Genomic DNA, 23,553 nt, shown 5'->3' with positions numbered 1-23,553 from the left:
GAGAATGTAATTAAGACATGTAGTATGTTGATTGGATACTCAGTGCAAGATTTATAGGAGGACATGTATGAGCTGCACAAGGCAGATGGGTTGCAATACCCATCATCATAGAGTGTATCTATTGAAGCATCAAAGTAGAAGTTTGGGAAATAAGTGTTTTATTTTTTCATAGAAGAAAAACACCTACAGAGTCTGTTTTATGTCATGAAAGTCATATTATTTGAATTAATTTATGAATTATGTGATAAAAAGAGATATATCAATATAATTAAAATTCAGTTGTTTCATCTTGTGAATTCAAGATATTGCAAACAAAACTATTAATATTTAAGAGTGTATGTCTTAATAGAACAAAAAAAATTATGATATAGCATACCAAAGCATACCCATTTAAATAGTAAATACTACACACCCTCTAAAATTATAAAAATTGCATTGAGCAATGAGTCAATACTCACTTTAAACATGTGGATTTTACCAAACAAACAATCATAATTAAAAATGAATAAAATGTATTTCATTAATTTTTAATCACTATGATATGATAGACATAAAACCCTATAAATTAAGTTATCTATGGCTAACCCATCTCAAACCTACATGAAATGAGAGACCTGTTTATCAAGAAGCACACATCCATGATTTTTCATTGAACTAGATATTTAAAATTATTACATTTTTCTGCTTTAGTCATCATCTCCCTTCATTCACTTCTTCACACACAACCAAACACCCGATACTAAACTTTAATGATGGAACAGGGGATTTGAATCTTGTCACTCTGATATTATTGAGTTATTTTGACAGAGTGGTTCTAATGGGGAGAGGATTGCCTTTTGTCTAGCCCCAAAATATTTTTTCTCTTTACATTGAGAGTCTACCCCACAGGATGGAACCTAGTCCTTTTGAAAGATCCAGGAAATTGTTGGAATTTTAGGGAATTGTTTATTTGGTTTTCCTGGCAATCCTAAATTTAATTCTCCTCCAAAGGAACTTCAGATATTGGCATGATATTGTAAGAAGGATTAAGAGTCTGGAAAATGGAGGGCAGTTGCTTGAATTACTTTAAGCACTTTGCAAATATTAAAGTACTATATCAATGTTAGCTGTAGTTATCTACTTTAAAAGATTTTTTCGTGCTTTCTATAATTATTTATTGGGTTCTGTAAGTCCTTGCTTTGACCTCAGTTTTTGTAGGATTAAATGCATGTTATCTCATGTGAGAGATGGGACTAATGTTTTTCTTTTTTTAAATTATATTTTATTTCCCCAATTAAATATAAAATAATTTTAACATTCATTTTCTTTAAAAATGTGAGTTCCAAATCCTCTCTCTCCTTACAATGTTCCCACCCTTACTCCCTCTAATCCTTTCCCCGTCCCTGTGATGGTAAGCAATCTAAAATAGATTTTACATGTTCAATCATGAAAAACATTTTTTCCCTATTAGTCATTTTGTAGAAGAAATCTAAAAGACAAAAAAAGTGAGTTATATGTTTCAGTTCACACACATATTCCATAAGTCCTTTCATGGAGGGCAGATGGCATTTTTCATCATGTGTTTACAGGATTGTTTTTGATCACTCCATGACTTTGAATAATTAGGTCACTCATCATTCATAAGAAAAAAATTTACTACTTTGTACAATGCTTTTTTCTGGTCCTGCTCATTACACTTTGCATCAGTTTGTGTAGTTTTTTTCCAGATTTTCCAAAAGTATCATATTTGTCATTTTTATTACAATAATATTTTATCACAATCATATAATACCACTTGTTCAAACATTCCCCAATTTTGGACACCCCTCAATTTCCAATTCTTTGCCACAAAAAAAGAATTATAGTAAATAATTTTGTACAAAGAAGTCCTTTTCTTTTATCTTTTATCTCTTTGGGATATAGACTTAGTATTTCTGGATCAAATGGTTTTAGAGCTCTTAGGACATAGTACCAAATTGATATCCATAATAACTGGATCAGATCACAACACCACAAACACTGTATTAGTGTTCCACATATTTTTACACATCCCTTCCAACATATACAATTTTCCTTTCCTGTCATATTGGCTGATCTAAAAGGTACAAGGTAACAGTCCAGAGTTGTTTTAATTTGTATTTTATCAGGAGTTATTTAGTGCCTTCTCCCCACCCATGACTATAGCTGGATTTGATTTCTTCATCTGAAAACTGCCTATTTATATACTTCTAACATTTATCAATTGAATAACACTTTTATATATTTGAGAAGTGAGACCTTTATTAGAAATACTTGCTGTAAAAATTTCCCCATATTTTTGCTTTCCTTTGAATTTTGGTTGCATTGGTTTTGTTTATACAAACATTTTAAATTTAACATAATAAAACAATCTCCATTTTATATTTCATAATGCTCTCTATCTGTTGTGTGGTCTTAAATTCTTCTCTTATGCATGGATCTGACAGTTAAATTATTCCATGCTCTCCCAAGTTGCTGCTGTTCTTTTTTGAGTAAATATAGACATTATTTGCATTTGAACAGTTTTTGGAGATTTTCCCAGGATAAACTCTGCATGGGTACATAATAATTCAAATAATATTATCCTTTATGAGGTGTCATCCAAAATCATATCCTTAGTGTGAGTCCAGGTCACTGTGGAGCCTGTACAAGAGTTGTGCTGCAGTAAGCTTGAACTGAGTAAGTAGGATCATATTTATACTTCAGAAATAGCAAACATTACAAATTGGGGCTTGGTGTATTGTTTTTATGATTGTCTTGCCTTTAGAAAGTGATGAAGAAAATATTGCAAAAGCAGACTAATTTTAAAAGTGTCTTGTCAAAGAACTGAAAATTGAAGGGGTTCTCCTAGTTGAGAAATGTTAAATGTTGTTTAATAATAATGCTAATATAATAATGCTAAATAAAAATGCTAAAAATTTGTGGCATATGATTGCGATGAAATACTACTCTACCATAAGAAATGATGAGCAGACAAGGGAAGTGGGGGATAATTGAAGGGAGGGGAAAATGGGGGGGGGTGACAAAAAGTAATGAGTAGGTTAATTTTTAAAAATAAAACATGGAAAGAATTACATGAACTTATGAAGTGAAAGGAGCAGAACCAAAAGAACATCATGAACATCAACAGAAATATTGTTTGAATAATGACATGTCTATCTTCAGAGAAAGAACTGATAAATTGAAATAAGCAAGATACAGTTCTATATGTATATGTCTATCTTTTTATCATATGATAACTTCTCTAACGGAGGAGGGGGAGGGATTTACAAAGCTATTTTAATGTCCCAAAAAAATGTAAAAAGATGGATTATATATACTTTGTTAAACATTTCCTAGTATATTCCTGAATGTATTTAAATTTATTTAAAATTTAAAATTAATGAAACTAAGGGTACAATCTAACTCATGAATTGTTACATGTTGAGATGCCATTATATTGCCAAACTTCCTAATTCCTTAATCTACTCAATTGCCATGAATGATTCCTCCACTCTCTCCATCATCTATGTCAAATCAGCAATCAACACTGATTTATTAAGCACTTCCTCACTATTTTACATGATGATTCAGGCTATATATTTCCATTTTGTCCAGGAGGATATCATGAAAGGCTTATTTTTAATGCCTTTTTGAAATCTAAGTATGTTGTTTAGGTGTCATTCCCTTAATCTATCAGTACACAAAGCCTATCAAAAAGTAAAAGAATTTGATGATGGCAAGACTAATTTTGAATGAATCTATATTGCCTCCTACCAATCACCACCTCAAGTTGTCTTCAGAGGCTGCTTAATTATCTTTCACAGGACTTGGCCTCGGATATAACAGTTGTTAACGCATGTGGCTTGTAAATAGCACCTTCTATTTTTGGAAAATGGGGCAATTTGCCCCTTGAGAGACATGCAACACATCTTCTGTTTTTGAAAACTTCCAAAGGCCTGATAGCAGTTCACATATTGTTTCTATTAGTGCTCTGTTGTAGAATATCCTTAGAAATGGTGATTCAACATCCTTAGAGACTATTGTAGTCTTAGCTTTAATTAAATAAAAGTTGTTTCACCAAGAACAATACTATATTATGTATTTCAAAATGTGTATTCTTCCAGTAATGTTTCTAATTTATTTTTTTCATCTTCTTAATATAAACAATGTGATTCATTCTGTCAATGCAGTTGTTAGGTATGTTTCATTTTAAAAAATATGCCTTTCATAATGCTTTCATTGCACCTGAGACTGTGATGAAATTCCTCACAAATGTCTATAGACAAAAGGGACATATTCAAAGGGGTTTCATATAGGCAGATCCTTCTGTTGTAGGGAGGAATATTTTTTCTGTGGTAATGAACATTTTGGCCCCATGCAGCTTTTTCCCTCTTGGAATCAATTGGTATTTATTTACTTGTCAAGTCGTCAGATACTAAGTATTAAGATGTTACTATGTGTTCATCTCTATATTTAAAGATGGGAATATAAATTAAAAAAAACAGCTTTTTTTTTTAGGGAGTTTCCATTGTATGGGAGATTGGAAATCTAAATCAGTACACTCAAATAAGATACATACAAAATATATTGGAGGCAACCTCATACTGAAGACACTAGCATTATATGTGTACATACACATGCATGCATATTTAAAATATGTACATATTGTATATTCAGCATAACATGCTTCTTAAGTTCAAGGATTTTTTTCTTTGTTTTTGATTCTGTATTTGTAGGACTATGCATGGTATATGGTTCCGATTTTTAATATCCTCCATGTAGGAAAATGTTGGTGTGGCTACTTTCCAATGGTAAAGATGAATAAAAATTCTGCAATTTATAATCATAGGGAGTTGTTTGGAGCATTCAAAGATTACCTAGAGTTATCTACATAGGATGTGCCAGATCCAGAACTTAATGTCAAATTGATCTTCTACCAACATTACCATAATTTTTATCCTTCAAAAAATAATTTCTTTTAAAATATTTGTGGAATTGCATTGAATCCTGTGACATATATGTTACCTTTCTGAATTAATACTTTTTGATTCCTATATTTTAGAAGTAATATGGTGAGTTCAAAGCATTAGATTTGGAGGTCAGATAACCTGGGATCAACCCATATAAATGAATACATATCCATGTGAACTTGACTAGTTACATTTCTGGAAGTCAATTTTCTTTTGGTAAAATGAGTGTATTGGACTAAATAACATCTGTGGGCCCTCCTATATCAAAATCTATGAATCAATGATTTACCTATTTTGCATCCTTGCATACTTTCTGCCTTGATCTTCCTTCTTCTCAATTTGGGTAGAAGTGATTGGGGAGGATAAAATCCTATTTCACAAATTATTATCCTTCACTGGGGCATTTATATTTTTCTTTATTTAGAATATTTTTCCATGGTTACATAGTTCATGATTTTTCCAACTACTTTTCCCTCCACCCCTTCCAGACCAAATAAACAGTTTCACTGGGTTATACATGTACCATTGTTCAAAACCTATTTCCATGTTATTCATACTTGGAATAGAGTGAACTTTTAACATCAAAACCCCAATCACATCCCCATCAAATCAATTGATCGATCATATGTTTTTCTTCTGCATTTCTGTTCCCACAGTTCTTTCTCTGGTTGTGGATAGTGTTCTTTCTCATAAGTTGCTCTGGATTGTCCTGGGACATATTATATAATCGATTGTGCCACAGTTTTATCAGTCTCTGTGTACAATGTTCTCCTGGTTCTGCTCCTCTCACTCTGAATCAATTCCTGGAGGTCGTTCTAGTTCACATAAAAATCCTCCAGTTCATTATTTCTTTGAGCAAAATAGCATTCCATCACCAACATATACCACAATTTGTTCAGCCATTCCCGAATCGAAGGACACCCCCTCATTTTCCAAATTTTTGCTACCACAAAGAGTGCAGCTATAAATAATGTTGTACAAGTCTTTTTTCCTTATTATCTCTTTGGGGTATAAAGTAAGCAGTGGTAAGGCTGGATCAAAAGGTAGACATTCTTTTAAAGCCCTTTGAGCATAATTCCAAATTGCCCTCCAGAATGGTTGGACCAATTCACAACTCTACCAGCAGTGTATTAATGTCCCAATTTTGCCATATCCTCTCCAACATTTATTACTTTCCTTTGCTGCCATATTGGCCAATATGCTAGATTGAAATAATAAATAAATTAGGTGAGCAGAAAAAAAATATTTATGATTTCACTCTTTATGTGTAAGTCATTTATCTATTTTGAATTTATCTTGGTATAAGGTGTAAGATGTTGATCTAAACCTAATATTTCCCATACTGTTTTCCAATTTTCCTAGCAGTTTTTGTCAAATAGTGAATTCTTGTCCCAAAAGTTGGGATCTTTAGGTTTATCAAACACTAGCTTGCTGAGGACATTTACTCCTAGTCTATTCCATTGATCCACCCTTCTGTCTCTTAACCAGTACCATATTGTTTTGATGACCATTGCTTTATAGTACAATTTTAGATCTGGTACTGCTAGGCCCCTATTCTTCACTTTTTTTCCATTAGTTCCCTAGATATTCTTGGTCTTTTGTTCTTCAAGCTGAAATGTGTTATAATATTTTTCTAATTCTATAATAAAGTTTTGGTAGTTTGACAGGTATGGCACTGAATAAGTACATTAATTTGGGTAGGATTGTCATTTTTATATATTAGTTCATCCTACCCAGGAGCAATTAATATTTTTCCAATTATTTAGATCTAGTTTAATCTATGTGTGGGAAGTATTTTATAGTTGTGTTCATATAACTCCTGTGTTTGTCTTGGTAGATAGATTTCTAAATATTTTATATTGTCTAGAGTGATTTTAAATGGAATTTCTCTTTCCAACTCCTCCTGCTGAGCTTTGTTGGAAATATATAGAAACACTGATGATTTATGTGGGTTTATCTTGTACCCTGCAACTTGGCTAAAGTTGTTAATATTTTCCACTAGCCTTTTAGTTGATTTTCTGGGATTTTTAAAATATTCCATCATATCATCTGCAAAGAGTGATAGTTTAGTTTCCTCATTGCCTACTTTAATCTCTTCAATTTCTTTTTCTTCTCTAATTTCTATCGATAGTATTCCTAGAACAATAATAAATATTAGAGGTGATAATGGGCATCCTTGCTTTATTCCTGGTCTTATTGGGAAGACTTCTAACTTGTCCCCACTTCATATAATACTTGCTGATGATTTTAAATATATGCTGGTTTTTTTTTTAGGAAAGTCACAGCTATTCCTATACTTTCTAATGTTTTCAATAGGAATAGGTATTGTATTATGTCAAAGGCTACTCCTGCTTTTTAAAATTTAGATGACATAATAAATTCTGCTCCAGCCTTTTACCTTAGATACCTGTGTGTGTTACCCTGCCCCACATATGTTTCTTGTAAACAACATGTAGTAGGATTCTGATTTTTAATCCACTCTGCTATCAGTTTCCACTTAATGGGTGAGTTCATCCCATTCACACTCAGTGTTATAATTACTAACAGTGTATTACCCTCCATCATACTATCCCCTTCAAATACTGCTCTATTCCCTTTCTCTTTTCCTCCTCACAAGTGTTTTGTTTTTTGTCACCCCTTCTGCTCACATCACCCTCCCTCCAATTACCTCCCTATTGCCTTGTCTTATTTCCCTTCTACTTCTCTGTGGGATAAGAAAGAATTCTATATCCCACTGAATATACTTGATTTAGCCTCTCAGAACTCTTTATGAGAGTAAATTTTGAGTTTTGTCCATCACCACCCTTTTCCTCTCCTCTCTATAATGGGTTTTCAGGCCTCTTTATGTTATATAATTTATCCCATTCTATCTCTCCCTTCCCTTTTCTCTTAGTGCAATCTTCTCTTTCAGTCCTTGATTGATTTTTTACATATCATTCATATGCATACATTCATTCCATATCATCACATTTAGAAAAATATCATATCATCATAATCAGCTTACTTCTCCATCCTCATTCTTAGTAAGTTCCCTCTATCTAATCCTAACTCTAACCCTACTATGAGTAATTTTTGAGAATTATAGAAATCCAAACATTTTTACCTTAATTAGTGCCCTAAATTTTTTCTTTCTTATTTACCTTTTGGGGTTTCTTTTGTATCTTGTGTTTTGACTTCAGATGTTTTGTTTAGGTCTGGCTTATGCCTCAGGAATGCTTGGAAATCTTCTATCTTATTTAATGTCCCTATTTTCCCTTGAAAGAATATACTTATTTTTTCTGGATAGGTGATTCTGGCTTGTAAACCCTTTGATTTCCTGAATATGATATTCCATGCCTTTGGATCCTTTAATGTAGAAACCACTATGTTCTATGTGATCCTGATTGTAGTTCCATGGAATTTGAATGATTTCTTTCTGCCTTTTTGAAGTATTTTTCCTTGTCTTGGTGTCTCTTGAATTTAGCTATTATATTCCTGAAAGTTGTCATTTGAGGATTTCTTTCTGGAGGTGATCTGTGAATTCTTTCAATTTCAATTTCATTTTCTTGTTAGAGGATCTCTGTAAGTTGTCTTTAATAATTTCTTGCAATATGGTATCAAAGGTTTTTTTCTTGATCATGGCTTTCAGATAGTCAAATTGTCTCTCCTAGATCTATTTCCTAGGGCAGTTTTTTCCAATAAAATATTTCATGTTTCCTCTACATTTTTTATTCCTTTGTTTTTGTTTTGTTGTTTCTTGCTTTCTCATGTAATCATTAGTTTCTATATGGTCAATTTTGATTTTTAAGGCCTGATTTTCCTCTGACATTTTTTGGTTGTCCTTTTTCAATGGTCCCATTTTTTCTTGCATTACTTTCCTTTAGTATTTGATGCTTTTTTGTTTTTTTTGATCATTTTCCCTATCTAATTATAGTTAAGTTTTTTTTGGGGGGGGGTAATTATGTGACAGTCTTAGAGCTCTGGGGAAGGATTATGTTTTTTAAAATAAATTTATTTATACTCCAAAGAGATTATAAGGAATAAGAATTGTACAAAAATATTTATAGCCTCTCTCCTTATGGTGGCAAAAAATTGGAAAATGAGGGGATGCCCTTAAATTGGGGAATGGTTGAACAAATTGTGGTATCTGTTTGTGATGGAATACTATTATTCTCAAATGAATAATGAACTGGAGGAATTCCATGTTAACTGGAACAACCTCCAAGAATTGATGCAGAGTGAAAGTATCAGAACCAGTAGAACATTGCACACAGAGAATGATACACTGTGGTATAATTTAATGTTATATACTTCTCTACCAGCAGCAATGCAATGATCCAAGATAATTCTGAGGGACTTAGGAGAAAGAACACTATCCCCATTCAGAGAAAAAACTGGGGGATTAGAAACACAGAAGAAAAACATTTACTTGATCACATGCTTTGATGGGGATATGATAGGGAATGTAAACCCTAAATGATCACCCTAGTGCAAATATCAATAATATGGGAATAGGTCTTGATCAATGACTCATGTAAAGCCCAGTGGAATTGCACATTGGTTATGGGTAGTAAAAGGAAGAAATAGGGGTTTATATAAAAATGTTTACTGGATTGTTTAAGGATTGGGTTGCTAAGAATCTAATTTATTGCAAGAGATTTATTTATAATTTATTTACAAAATATAGGAAGAATGAAGTTAGAAAATCAGAGAGAGGATAGGGTAAGATATCTAGCCAAAGCACTAAGTATTTTACTCCTAGCTCCTGACTCAGACTGGACAGGGAGAGTTATATCTAAGAGGAAGAGGCCTCAGCACAGCCAAGGACCTGTGGAGGTCTCTCTGAAGAGGTGTCTCCTGAGTCTGGTATCTTCAGAAAATCTAGGAAAGGAGTCGGCATTTTCACTCACCACATATCAGTCCAAAGGAAGAAATTCAAGGACAGTCTTACCATGTTCAAGGTCTCAAGTCCAGTCAGCAGATTCTTTTTCAGTCCCCAGCTCAAACTCAGAACTCCAGAAGAAGAGAAAGTCCAAGTTGAACTCCACTCAGGAAGCTGTAACTCCCTTTTAAAGACACTTTCTTTTGCATCACTTCCTGTGCCTTTCTCTAATTTTATGTCTAGCAATAACAGTTGAAGCTTTGCTTAGGACAGCCCATAGGGCAGTCAGTTTGATTCTGATTCATCACCCACTATTGCACACGTGGATCACAGACCTCTCTACTTAATGATTAAGTGGAATATTTAAACTTTTAGCGATTAGCTCTAAAAATGGGCAGGGGAGTTAATTTAATTTTCACAATCAAGGGAGAGTTAATTGTATTTTCACAATCAGAAGAGAGTTAAATTTAATCTTCATAGGAGGGAGGGGAAGGAAAGAACATGAAATGTGTAACCATGAAAAAATAATCTAAATTAATTAGTTATATAAAAGTTTTTCAATTAAAAAAGAAATTTAGCTGAGGTTGTTTTGTTTTTTAATCAATTTGAGAAATTAGAAAACTAGAAAAGCAGGAAACATATTGCCTATTATAGTTGTTGATAGAAGAATTCATGCTGAACGAGAGATGGAAAACATTATAAAATGTAAAATGGATAATACTGAATACTTTAAATCAAAAAGGTTTTGTACAAATAAAATTAATGTAGTCAAATTTAGAAAGAAAGCAGAAAAATAGGTGGGGGAACATAGATAATTTCTCAGATGGAGGTCTGATATCTAAATTATAAAGAGAACTTTTTCAACTTTACATGAATGAGTCATTTCCGAATTGAAAAATGGTCAAAAGACATGAAGAGGCAGCTTTTGATGAGAAAATTAAAGGTGTATGTAACTTTAAAAAATGCTCTAGATCACTATTTATTATAAAAATTCAAATCAAAACAACTTTGAGATATATAACAGTTATCAAATTGGCTATAATGATAAAAGTGAGGAGATGTGGAAAAATGGGGATAGTAATTCACTGTGAGGAGAACTGTGAACTGATCCAATCATTTTGGAGAATAATCTAGTATTATACCCAAAGAGTTATAATCTAATATACCTTTTAACCCAGCAATACCACTATTAGGTTTATTTCCTAAGGTTATCATGGGAAAAGTAAAATAATCTATATGTTCTAAAATATTTGAAGGAACTCTTTTGTAGTGAGAAAGAAATAGAAATAAAGGGCATGAGCATCAATTAGGGAATGGCTAAACAAGTTGTAGCATGTGTTTGTAATGGAAGAAATGATGATCAGGTTAATTTTAGGATAAAAACGGCAAAACCTATACAAAAATATGAACAATGAAATGAGCAGAACCAAGAGATCATTATATACAGCAGCAAATTTATTGCTTAAAGAATGACTTGTATATATCCACCTCTAGTGAAAGATCAGATAAATTAAAAATATAAGTATACAAATCTCACGTTGCTAAAAAATGCCTTTTCTAGTGCATGGAAGGAAGGGAGGCTTGGTAATACCTGGATATTTTAATGTAGCAAATAAATTAATTAATTTATAAAAAGAGAGAAATGACACCTTTATCAGAGAAATTTGATCCAAGTTTTTTTCAGTTTCCTGCTTTTATTTTTAATTTTGCTTGTATAATAATAAAAATAAAGTCAAAAGAAAGAAAAAATGTAAATGTAAAATATCTCTTTGGAAAAAAAAATTGACCTGGAAAATGAAATCTAGAAGATAGTTGTTGTTGTTGTTGTTTCTGGCCTCACTCTTTGGCTATAATTTATAGTTTTTAAACTCTAAAATAGCACTTCAAATATAGCTAGAATATTTGCTTTCACTTTCAAAAGAAATAATGATATGCTGAATTAACTCTACTACTAAAAACTTTGCCCATGCTTGGATACTTTAAAATATTTCAGAGTTTAATGGAAGGCTTAATATAGCATGCTGTGAGAAACTTTCTGGTTTTGAAATTTTCTTTCTCATATGGTATCAGAAAAGTCCATTTATGAGCTTAAAATAGTTTTAAAAACATGAATCATTATATAATTTGTGAGTCTGGACAAGTAACTGAACATATTTTTAAATCTGATTCAGTTTTGATATATGTAAAATGAGAATAATAATAATATCTACCTCATAGGGATATTGTGAGGATCAAATAAAATAACATAAGCAAAACTCATTATGAGCCACTTAGCACTCATTATTTCTTAAATTAAGGATATTATAAGATAGTTTATCAATTGCATTGCTAAAATATTTTGCTTATGTTTAAGGTGAATCCAAGTGTGATCCTTTAGTCAGTCAGTCAATGAGAATATGTACCTAATATGTGTCAGGAACTTTGCAAAAGTGCTAAGGATACAAAGAAATGTATGATAGAAATATAATAGAGTTCCTGATTTTAAGAAGCTCATGATTTAATGGTGAAGACAATATAAATATAAATAGGTACAAACAAGCTTTGTGTGGAGTATTTTAGCAATAATGTTTTAAAACATTGCCAGAATTAAGAGATATTAGGAAAACATTCCTGTAGGAACTGGATATTAGTTGGATGGAACTCAGGATGCAGAAATGAGAAGGAATAGCATTCCATATATATATATGGTGAATCCAAGTGTCATATATATATATATATATATATATATATATATATATATATATGACATCTAAAGAATTTTTTAGCAACTGAGTGATGGAATACTTTGGGTGGAGTACAACTAAGAAACCAGTGTCACTGCAACAAAGTGTGTGTGTGTGTGTGTGTGTGTGTGTGTATGTGTGTCTGTGTGTCTGTGTGTCTGTGTGTCTGTGTGTCTGTGAGAAAGAGAGAGAGCCAGAGAAAGAGAGATACAGAGAGAGACAGGGAGAGAGAGAGAGTGAGTATATGTAAAGGGGGAGTTGCAGTAAGGTTTAAGAAGTCAGAAAAGGTACCAGGAAGATTGTTTAAGTTCCTTGTATTTCCTTTTAAAAAGGACAAATGACACTATGAAGTGAGATCTTGACTCAAGCAAGAGTTGGATTAAAGTGAGGCAGTTACACAAAATTGTCAACCTTACTCTCTTTTCCCATCATTGAAGTCCAAAGGCAAGCTAAAAGTGAGGATGACTGACAATGGCCTATGACGAAGTAAAATAATTTGACATCTTCATCTAAGAGATGCATAGTGCCTACATCAACCATTCTCATGGTACTTGGAAAATGTGTTCTTGTCTGTCCATTTGAATGGAGGAAGTCTCCATTTGTTTGGGATCAACAATCATCTACAAACCAACAGATTTGAGTCCTTTTGTCAGCTGTGGAAAAGAAAACTAAAGCAAGTTCTGGACTTTCTGCCACTAAGTTGGAACAAATAGCAGTGGAAGTATTAGAGAGAACATATTGACAAGACTGACAGTTGGTGGGGGAAGGGGCAACTGGGAGTGGCAGTTGGCCTTGTAACTAAAACTTCCTGCCTAGGCCTGGAACTAGAAGGAGCCTCTCTCCCTGTCTCTGGAAAGAAGTGTCTTTATTCTTGCATTTCCCAACTGTGTGCTCTACCTGTGATCATGTTCATTGGACAAAAGGACTTAAGGGAAGCAGTTTGGACTGTAAGGCCAGTCTTTAGGGGCTTCAGCCTGAAAAGACATGCCCAACTAGCTCTAAAGGTCAGAACTTTCTTCCTCTTGCTGTCTACTGCTAAGACTTTAAACTTAAGAAATCTAGCATGGATTAGTATAGACAGGAATAAAGGAAACACTCTACCAGCCTGTGAGGCCTGGCCTCAGCTCAAAAACTGAGAGAGATTCAACCCTCATCTAGGGAAACCCCTCTTCCCTCTTCCCTGATACCTCCCAATCCAAACTTGTTTTTAAAATTTATCTTTATTTGAATATCACAGTCAGATAAGAGGACTACTATTTCAGGAGACACAAAGGGAGCTGAAACCCAGGACAGCCAGTCAACTATAAACAATCCTTATTGGACTTCTGCTGGGCAACTAAGTCTGGGTGGAGGCTTGCCCCTCAGGAGGGTCCATGCTTAACTGCTATGGGGTATCTTCCACATCAGTCCAATAGAGAAGACATCCCCTCAGGCTATCATAAGTGGCCCATTTCCTGGGAACCCCATTTTTCAAAAATAGCCTCTAGACAGGGGGCATCTCTCTGCTTTTGTCTGATGAAAATGATCACAGCAATCCAGGTAGAGCACACAGTTGGGAAATGCAGGAATAAAGGCACTTCTATCCAGAGTGACTCCTTCCAGTTCCAGGGCCAGGCAGGAAGTACTCGTCACAAGACCAATTGCCCCACCCAGTTCACCCTTCCTCCACCAACTGTTAGTCTTGTTAATATCTTCTTTCTATCACTCCCACTGCTATTTGTTCCAACTTAGTGGCAGAAAGTACAGAACTTGCTTACTTTTCCTTTCCTCACAGCAAAGTCAATTTCATTAACCTAGTGTGAAGTATCAAGTTTATTTCACCTTTAAAATATTTTTAAATGATATACTAATGTTTAATATACTTCTATGTGCTGCCAATATTCTCCCATCCTCTATTTTTCAAACATCTTGGCCAGAGATTCAGCAATGTATTTCATTTATACCTGGTGACAAATTCATTTAGAACAATCAGAAACTCTCTTGCAATCTCCTTTACTATCTTCTATTTATTTCAATTTTCTATTATGGGTAAAATTGTCTATGGCAAAATAAAACAGAACCAGAACCAAAACCAAAATAAAAACCATAAATTTCAGAATGAAATAGGCCTCATTGAGCTTGCCAGCCAACAAATCTCACCCACACTGGGCAGAGACTTCCCTGAGGAACAAAAGAAAAAGGCATAAATTGGTTTCACTTAGGTAGGAGGTGAATTGGCAATGAGGGTGTCTCAAGATTGGACAAGGCTTGTTGCTGAAGCTAGTTACAGGAAAAGTTCTTTAGGCTAGCTATCTCTTGTAATCCTACCCTAATAGGAAAAAATATTCTTGCTAATTCAGTAAATAGGAAGGTCTAGGATAGGCTGGAGATTGAAATAAAAACAGGGTCAGGAGCAAGTTAGAGGAAATACAGATAAAATAGAGTTGCTTTAGCTTTCTCAGCTACCCACACTAATGTTTCTATACTATACTACTTACTATACTACTACTATACTTTCTTAGCCCAAAGTTTTCTATGCTTCATAGAAAAAAAAGCAAAATTAAAATTACCTTTTATCTTGTCACTTATCCCTTCTACTATGAATAGCAGTCTCATCCTTTGATCTTCCTTTCCTCCCCAACATAAACAGATAGCATAGTTTCCCCCAATATGCCACACTTGGCAAAAATAGAAATTATTCCTTCCTTGAGGAAAATGACTGGAAACAGGCGCTAGAGAAGACTATGTCCATTCAAAGCAACAAATTGTGTTCAAAAGTTGAATGACAAGATCTCACATCAAAGTAAACACACACTAAATGTTCTTCACCATGGCTTTAATTCTATGACACTCTAGTTCCTCTGTATCTGATAGTAAGTATTAAATACATGTTTTAATGAAGACTCTAATCTCTTCCCATTTGAATCCTAAATTTGCTTCCCTTCTCATTGCCCCCAAATAATTCAGTCAGCGCACACAGGCCTTTAATCAAGTAAAAATGAAAGTAAAGTGTAGCAATGTTAACATCTGACCATCTGGAGTAGCTACAGATGCTTCTGGTAAAATCTACATTTCTGATTACCCATACCATCTCTTCTGCATCCTGGTCCTTTGAGTAGGAAGATGGCAGAGATACACCCAAAGGCCTTTTGGGGGTTAAATGAGTGTTACCAAATATTTTCAGTTTCAGTCATAATTGGCCACCCCAAAAAGTGCTTCTATAAATATTTTTGTACAAGTGTGTTCTGGCCTGCTATCTTTGGCATCTTTATGATACAGATCAAATAGTGGTATTGTTGTGGGAGAGCTTTGAGGTGAAACCTCAGGTTCAGGACAAGGTACTCTTTGCAAGGATGCAAGATCCAAAATTTAGCTTAAAAATAAAAAGAGAAATTGATTAATTTGGAAGTCATGTTGAAAGGCTAGGAGACAGTGGGAAAAATAATTAATTAAACTGCTCTGGCTGAGGCTGAGCCAGTTAGTAGTTAAAGACCTTGGCCAAAGGGGCCTCCCTGAGCTCAAAGGAAAAGGAAGTCAGTTTTAGCACTCACCAGGAGACCATCTCAAGGAAGTTGTCTGAGTGAGCTCCTCCAGCCTGAGTAGCAGGATAGAACTGGAGCCCAGGCTACTCACAGGAAGAGATCAGCAAGAACCAAATTTCCGGGGAAAGAGGTTTTTTTTTTTAATTTTTTTTTACTTTTATTTTCCAATTGGCTTTATTGGTACCTTGGGTGTTTCCATCACAGACTTTCCCAAATATACCTCCAACTCTCCATTCAGTGAATATTCCTTTGCAGAAAGATCAAAGGACTCAGGAACCATCTTTGATAGTATATATAACATTCTGATCACATAGCCTCCCACCTCTCCAAGTCAAGAAAAATGCATTCATTAAACATTTACTTTGTGCCAGGCCCAGTGCTAAGAGCTGAGGGTTCAGTACTGAACCCAGCTACTGAACCTGGGCCCCTGCCAACACAGACCCTGCACTCTAATGGGGAGGGAGGGGCAGCTTGTCAATAGTTACCTACAAACAAGGCCTATACAAGATCAGTTGGGGATCCTCTCTGATGGAAGATTTGCTCTGATCCACAAATGCAAACTTCCAGGGGGCAGGTCCAATCTTGTTTTGATCTTGGTATTCCTAGTGCCTGGTATAGGTTAATGAACATTACATTAGGACATTCTTTGGGAGATCCCTACACCAATGCTGGGTAATACAATGGTTATGATACTGATCTTGGAGCCAGAATGATCTGAATTCAAATACTGTCTCAGATACTAACAAGTCACTTAGCCTCTATCTGCCTCAGTTTCATCAACTTTAAAGCTAGGATAGTAACTATATCTACCAACTGTCATTAGTTATGGTAAGGATCAATGAGATATTCATGAAACATTTTCAAACCTTAAAGTGCTACATAAAAGCTAGCCGTTATCATTATTTTTACTACTACTATGGTCACGCCTGCTCAGGCTGCTTACTGTAATGGGGAAATTTAAGGCTTCTGGGAGAGGTTATAATATTGTAATGGCTACAGGATTTATGTAATATTGAACAATGGCCGCCAAGGAATTTACTTATGAAATTCCTAAAATGAAACACTCAAGTCAGAATGGAGTTTATGGAGGTTTAATCACACTGGGAGTAGGGAAAGGAAAGGGAGAGAAGGAGAGAAGAGAAAAGGGAAAGGGGCTACTCAACCTCTGACCAAGGCAGAGGGAGTTTTAGGCCCAAAAGCCCAGGTGGAAAGAATCAGTCCTTAACTCACGTGACCGATCTGAAGGAAAGCTGTCTGCTGGCGTCCTCTCTGTCCAAGCTCCTCACACCAACCTCCTTCTCGCTCTCCCCACAGGAAGTGCGCTAATTCCAGAGGCTGTTCCCTACTCACTTCCTGTGTCTCACAAATGCCAATGGTTGGCTCTAGCTTGGCTTAGGACAGCCCAGGTGGGCAGTTAGTTATTTCTGATTTGTCATTGACTAGCACATGCCCGTGTAGTGTGGGTGTGCACAATTTTTTGAGTGCTAGACCAAGATGGAGACTTTTTAAAATTCACATTACTATCTGCATGACCTCAGACAAGTCCTTTTTCCACTTAAGGCCTTAGTTTCCTCATCTTTACAAGTGGGTGAGTTGCATTTGATGGCCTCTAAGGCCCCTTCTATTAGCCTAAGTGTATTAGCCTATTCCTACCTCCCAACCATATTTCCAAGGATCAGTGGTACCCAACCAGTCCTGGCCTCCAGTCTGAGCATCCATGGGCATTTGGTAATATAACCAACACCCTAATTCAATCTTCTGCTCTTTACCTATCCCATCCATTCAATGAAAGTGTTAGCAAGCCAGTGAGATAATACATTTTATTTGCATAGTTCATTTGGCAAGGATAACTAATTAGGCTGGGAAACACTGATTTCTTAGAAAAAGAATAGCTACAAAATAGGTATATAAAACCCCTGTGTATCCTAATAAATATTGAGTGGTAAGAGTGACCTTTTAAAGCATTATATGTATTGCTAAAAAGAGCTCAAAGTAGTCTATAGTTCTTTAATCTATTAAAAATTAGTTTCACTATTCTTCCCTGCTCACCATTTTAATACCATGATTCCCACCTCTCCCCCCTCCCCAATAAAAGAGATCAAAAAGAACAAAGGACCAAGGGTGAAAGAGTTGCTCCTCCTTGGACAAGGAGAAAGGGGAATAAAAGACAGAAACATTTCTGAAGTCTTACATACTCAGTGAGCATGTGAGGTTTTTAATGGCAACCATGGAAATTGGGTCCATACTCACCTGTCTCTACATGAAAAGTTCCAGGACAATGGCCAGGTGTTCTGGCTAGACTCAGGTGTCCTGTATTAATCCAACAATCTAAACTGGCAAACTGACAAAGTATTACCATGTAGAGGTCAAAGGGGGAGTCCCCTGGCATGGAGCTTCTCATCATCCATTTAAAACCACCTCTATGAGCAGAGTGGCAGAAAATCAGAGGGGCTTTTAGAATGGCCTCCCCACAACACTGAGGGCTTTCTGGGATCCACTCCATAGCTCTTGAACCTCTCCCCCTTTCTTCAAACACTTGGTGAGGGAGGACAGTATTACAGCTAACCCTTGCCACTTTTGTGGCAGTTGATGGAAGAAGGGGAGAATCTAAATCAAAGCCAACAGTGTAGACCTCCAATGAGTGCACTTGAAAAATGCAATCAGTCTGAAACTGGGAATGCAGGAGAATGGCAGAGCTCTACCTCTGGCCAAATGACCTCCATGAAAGGTTGGGCCAAAGGGGAGGAAACAGGGATAATAAAAGTCACCAAGAAAATGGCAAAATCCTGGAAACATTCAAAGGCTAGAAGAACAGTGTTTGGGTAAGAAATGGAATCGTTTCCTTTTATTACAGAATTCTCTTTCCATTTGACCTTCCTTGCTGTTTCCTCAGGTTTTAGGATTACCAGTTACCCTTCCAGGCACAACTGGCAGGAAGCTTAAGAAGAAAGATCACCAGAGCTGGGGACCAGGGACATCCAATGAGAGATGGGTCCTGCTTGGGAGACCAGGTGCTGGCCATTTGTATTGTACAGCTGGTAGAAGTCAAGGCAAGTCTCTGAGTACACTCCAGCCTAGCTGGAGCTACTGGGAGAAGGCAGCTCGGCGTTCTCTGAAGAGAGCCCTCCGCTGTTTTCTGTCCTCTGCCTCCTGTTTTCGGGCATTCTGCTCTGCTTTGATCTCAGCTTCAAATCGGCTGGTCATGGACAGGGCATAGTCCTTGGCTTCGAAAAAATTCTTGGCTCCTTTCACACCTTCTATGGCCACATTGATCTCGGAGAGCTTGGCCAGGGACATCAAGGTGATCTCTGACCCCAGTCCCCCTGAGGCTGCTTTGCTGAAAATCAGCAAAAACTCCCGAAAACTGAGCTTGCTGTCCAGGTCCTCATCCACCTTCCTGATCATTTCCTTTAAGCCCAAGTGCGTCTGGGGGGCCCCCAGCTTCTCCATCATCAGCTTCAGTTGCATCAGGTCGATGTAGCCATCCTTCCCAGAGTCATACCTTCGGAAGAGGCTCTCCATGTCCTTGATCTGGCGGTGGCTGAACTCGGGAAACTCGGTGTAGAGCTTGAAGACCTTGATGGGCGGGAGCCGCGCCGTTCCCTTGTGCATGCCCTGACGCCGGTTCAGCTGCTCCTTAAGCTCGGCGCCCACTTTGGCCATGAGCTCCTTAGCGGGCAGCTTGTTTCCCCGGCTCGGGGAGCCACAGGGCCAGGCCGGCGCGGGCACCGCATATAAGCCATTTTGCTGCGGAATCCCGATGACCTCTGCCTCCTGCTCCAGCCTCAGCTTCTGATGCAGCTTCAGGCTAAGCTCCTGGCTGGCCATGGCCCCAGGACTCGCAGTTCCCCACGTTCACTGGTCGCTTCTTCCTGGGAACAGCTTGCAACTTCTCTGGGGGAAAGAGTTTTTGAGAGAGGAAAAAATCCCAAATATATACACCTTTCACCCTTGTGTCTCCACCTCTAAATGATCACATCTACCAATCACATCAAAGGCTTTCTTCAGGACGGCCCATACTTTGAGTTATCACCTTCTTTGATTAGTTTCTATCTTTTGAGCTACTTCACACTTCTTTGTTAAGTTCACCTTTTGTGAGTTACTTGGCCTTTTTGTGATTAATTTAACCTTTAGAGTTACTTAACACCTTTTTCTATTAGTCTAAAAATAGACAGCTTAAAATTCTAGCTTCACTATAAAGGTGAGAACTAAGTACCTTCATTGTTCAATTAGGAGATTACAACTTTATCTTCCCCTAAAGTATGTGAAGTAGGGTAGAGTAATGTAAAGTACTACAAGACATTCCTGAAGCTGTTACAGAGGGTGTTTTCACTGTTACAATCAGGAGATAGCTAAATCAAATCTTCTAAAGTATGGTCTGAGTAGGGTAGAGTAGTTTTAAAATTCACATGTGGGATGTGAGCTTATTGACTCAAAATGGAAAAAAAATTGCAAGACTAGAGATCACTTACTCTGATGGGCTGAGGGTGTCCACAACAGAGATGTATCTCAGTTGGGAGACACTTGCTGAACTTGAGGCAGGTTTTTAATTTCACAGGGAGGGTCTCCTCATGCACCAAAGGATCTCACAATCTAACAACCAATCAACCAATCTTCTCCTCTGGGCTCATGATCTCTTCCCAAAATCCAATACTGACCCTCTTCCATGCTTGTACACACCCCTCAAACCTCAATCAGCTTTGTATACCCTTTTGAGTCAAGTTGCAGGGTAATTTAATCCACCTGCAGAAGTAGTGAGGGACAATAGGGGGAGATTGTTCTTGACCCAGTACATCCTCACCTCTTCCATGTAGCAGGTATTCAGAAAGAAAAACAAAGGGAAGGGGTAATAGGGAATTTCTGCCTAGTCTATCCAGCACACCCAACATGAGTCCCCTTCAGCCTGGTCATTTCTTACCTTTAACCAGGTATTTAGTTCTGCCAACCATTTCTTAAGGCAGTCATAGATAAGCTGAAATATGCATGGGAGTGCAAAAAGAATTGTGAAGTATTCTGCATTCTTCTTCATATTGTTGTGGGAGAAGTTTAGGTTTAACCCTGCATTTGGACAGATACTCTTTGCAAGAATGCAACACTCCAAAAACTTAGTTTAAAAATAAGAAGAGTTTTGGAAACCAGAAGTGGAATCAAGATGTCTGCCTAGAGGTAGCAAAAGTACAGACCTCTGAAAACCTTCCCTTATGGATTACAAACTAAATGCTCCTAGGGGACTGAAAACCTAACACCAGGACAGAGCAAAGGAACCCTCCTGTTGGATTCAACTTTAAAGGTATCCTCCCCAAAAGCCTGAATTTGAGAACATTTGGGTTTAAGGGGAAAGAAGAAGGAAGGTCCCAGGACCCTTCCCCCACCTAGAGCTCTGAACCTCCAGCAGTAGCTGTAACCTCTGGCATTACAAGGGTGCTGGTCTGGAGGGAGTACTGTGATAATTAAAATAGTTATAGACATAAACTGTAAGAGTTAAAATAGTTGAAGATAGAAATTTTGATAGATATATGAGTGGGTGAGTAAATTTGTGACTACTGAAATTATGTTTCACTACAGTGTCTTGGTTTTAAATCAAATATAAGGTGGTCGCCAGGGAAATATTCCCAATAATGAATATACCTAAGTCAACTGGATTTTATAGAGAATTTAATTAATAATACAATGAGGAATTAAACAAAAGAGAAAAAGAGAGAAAAAGGAAATAAGTATGAAGGGCCTTAAGCCAACATGGCCTAGACCTGAGTCTTAAGAGAGAGAGACCAGTCAGTCAGTCTTTTATCACTCATCACAAGGTCTGTCTAAGCAAGGATTCTAGTGACAGAGTCTCCTCGGAGAGAGTTTCAGCCAGAGTCCTCCTCAAAGAGCCTGCCATCCAGAGACTGTTTCAAAGGGCCTCTCTCAAGAGCCTCCAGAGGGACAGAGTCCCCTCAGAGGAGCTCCAGTGAGACCTCCTTAGGGATTGTCCTCCAAGAGCTTCCCTTCTCCAGAGCCTCTTCTCAAGTGATCCTTCAAAAGGATTTTTCTTCAAGAGACTCTGCTTTTTCTTATATAGGGGGTTTTCTCCTATGTCACCTCCCCTAAGTCCTTACATCTACCAATGACAGTAGATGTTTTCCAAAGGACAACCCATTCTAAAAATACTGCTGGGTCGACTAATCCCTTTAGTAAGTTTGAACCAGGAAAAAAAAAAAAAAACTTCTGAATAAGTTTTCACCTCTTTGCTCCTGGCAAGTTTACAAGTTGCCTGACCTTTAATAGGTACTTAGCACCCCATTGTATAAATTCTAAAAATAGGCATGGCTTAAAGAACTTTTTGCCTCATTATAAGTATGGGTTAAAGTACTTTCATTGTTTAGCAAGGAGTTCTCTCCCCCAAAGCAGTCCCAAGTACGGGTGGAGCATAGGTCCTCCCATTTCTGATCCAAGTAGAGTTCTCACATCCAAATGTGGAATGTTCTCAGTAGGGAATTGTTCCAACTGAGAATTCCCCAATGGGGAAATTTTTAACATTCACAAGTCTGAGAAATTTCAAGATTTACAATCCCCCCTGATGATCATTGGGAGACTAGTCTCCCCATTGATCATTTAACAATCATTTTGTAATCCTAAATGCACTTCTAACTATGTATACACAATATTCAATTTTCTAAGAGGAATTAGAATAGTGAGGGATGAAATAGAAAAGAAAAGAAAGCAAAACCAATGTCTTGCTAGGCGCATTGACAGAAAGCCAAATTAGGGGCAGTCCCTTTTGGCATAAATGTGTACATTTACAATAAATGTTCAATTAAAGTTCAGTTCAATCAATCATATCCAAAGTTCATTCTTGATCTTGATGAAATGTGGTTTTTCTGGCATCTTTCTGCAACAATTCATTCTCTGGATATAGGAGTTTCAAGTTTCTTTCTTGAAGATATTTTCTCGAACAAAATCAATATCTTGGATTTTTTAACAATGCAATCTTAAACAAAAAATAAAAAATTCTTAGATTTTAAATTAAAATACAGTACCTTGCAGGCAAAGCTGTGCCAGGCTCAGACCACTGAACACAGGCTGTGGGGAAGCAATTGGAGAAGAAGTGCAGAGTGGATAGCCTAGTTGCAGCACCGGAGACACTCCATATTGCCCACCTCATTTCCAGAGGTTTTGGCCTTATGGCATATCCAACTCTGCAACTCAGCTGGGCTTAATCCCATTAAAGCTTTCAGAGGGAAGGAAAGCTCAAGCTCCAACACCCCTCCTCCACAGACTGCACTGAGAAATTTGCTGACTAAGCTCCAAGGGTGAAGGCTGACAGAAAAGCCCCAAACCAGAGATCCAAAACAAAATGAGAAGAGCAAAAGCACAGGCAACTACAGGAAATAAAGATGAGGTAAATATGAGCAAACAACAGAAAAAGAAATGTCATGTTGATTGGATGATGGTATTGATGCACCCTAAGGTCAGATCTTCCCCAGCTGGCAGCAGCAGCTGAAGGTGTATGTGAAGGT

The 23,553-nt window shown here is 36.7% G+C and overlaps 1 protein-coding gene across 2 annotated transcripts; it reads right to left on the bottom strand.

The window, feature by feature from the left end:
• Window positions 1–18,608: 18,608 nt before the first annotated feature.
• Window positions 18,609–19,882, bottom strand: LOC100032994 (EF-hand domain-containing protein D1-like). Of its 2 annotated transcripts, XM_056814857.1 has the most exons (2): window positions 19,762–19,882; window positions 18,609–19,707 (listed from the first exon to the last, which is right to left on the bottom strand). In XM_056814857.1, the coding sequence occupies exons 1-2, from the start codon at window positions 19,880–19,882 to the stop codon at window positions 19,139–19,141; spliced, it is 690 nt and encodes a 229-aa protein (XP_056670835.1). In that variant the 3' UTR covers window positions 18,609–19,138. The 2 variants fall into 2 exon arrangements, with proteins under 2 accessions (XP_056670835.1, XP_056670834.1); XM_056814856.1 differs by having other exon boundaries at window positions 18,609–19,882.
• Window positions 19,883–23,553: the final 3,671 nt, after the last annotated feature.

This window comes from Monodelphis domestica, chromosome 2, assembly GCF_027887165.1.
Source record: "Monodelphis domestica isolate mMonDom1 chromosome 2, mMonDom1.pri, whole genome shotgun sequence".
In the NCBI taxonomy this organism is placed as follows: domain Eukaryota; kingdom Metazoa; phylum Chordata; class Mammalia; order Didelphimorphia; family Didelphidae; genus Monodelphis; species Monodelphis domestica.
This window is presented reverse-complemented; position numbering and strand designations above follow the sequence as displayed.

Excerpts from the sequence above, each read along its gene's own strand:
- LOC100032994 (XM_056814856.1), bottom strand. The coding sequence starts at position 19,882 with ATGGCCAGCCAGGAGCTTAGCCTGAAGCTGCATCAGAAGCTGAGGCTG.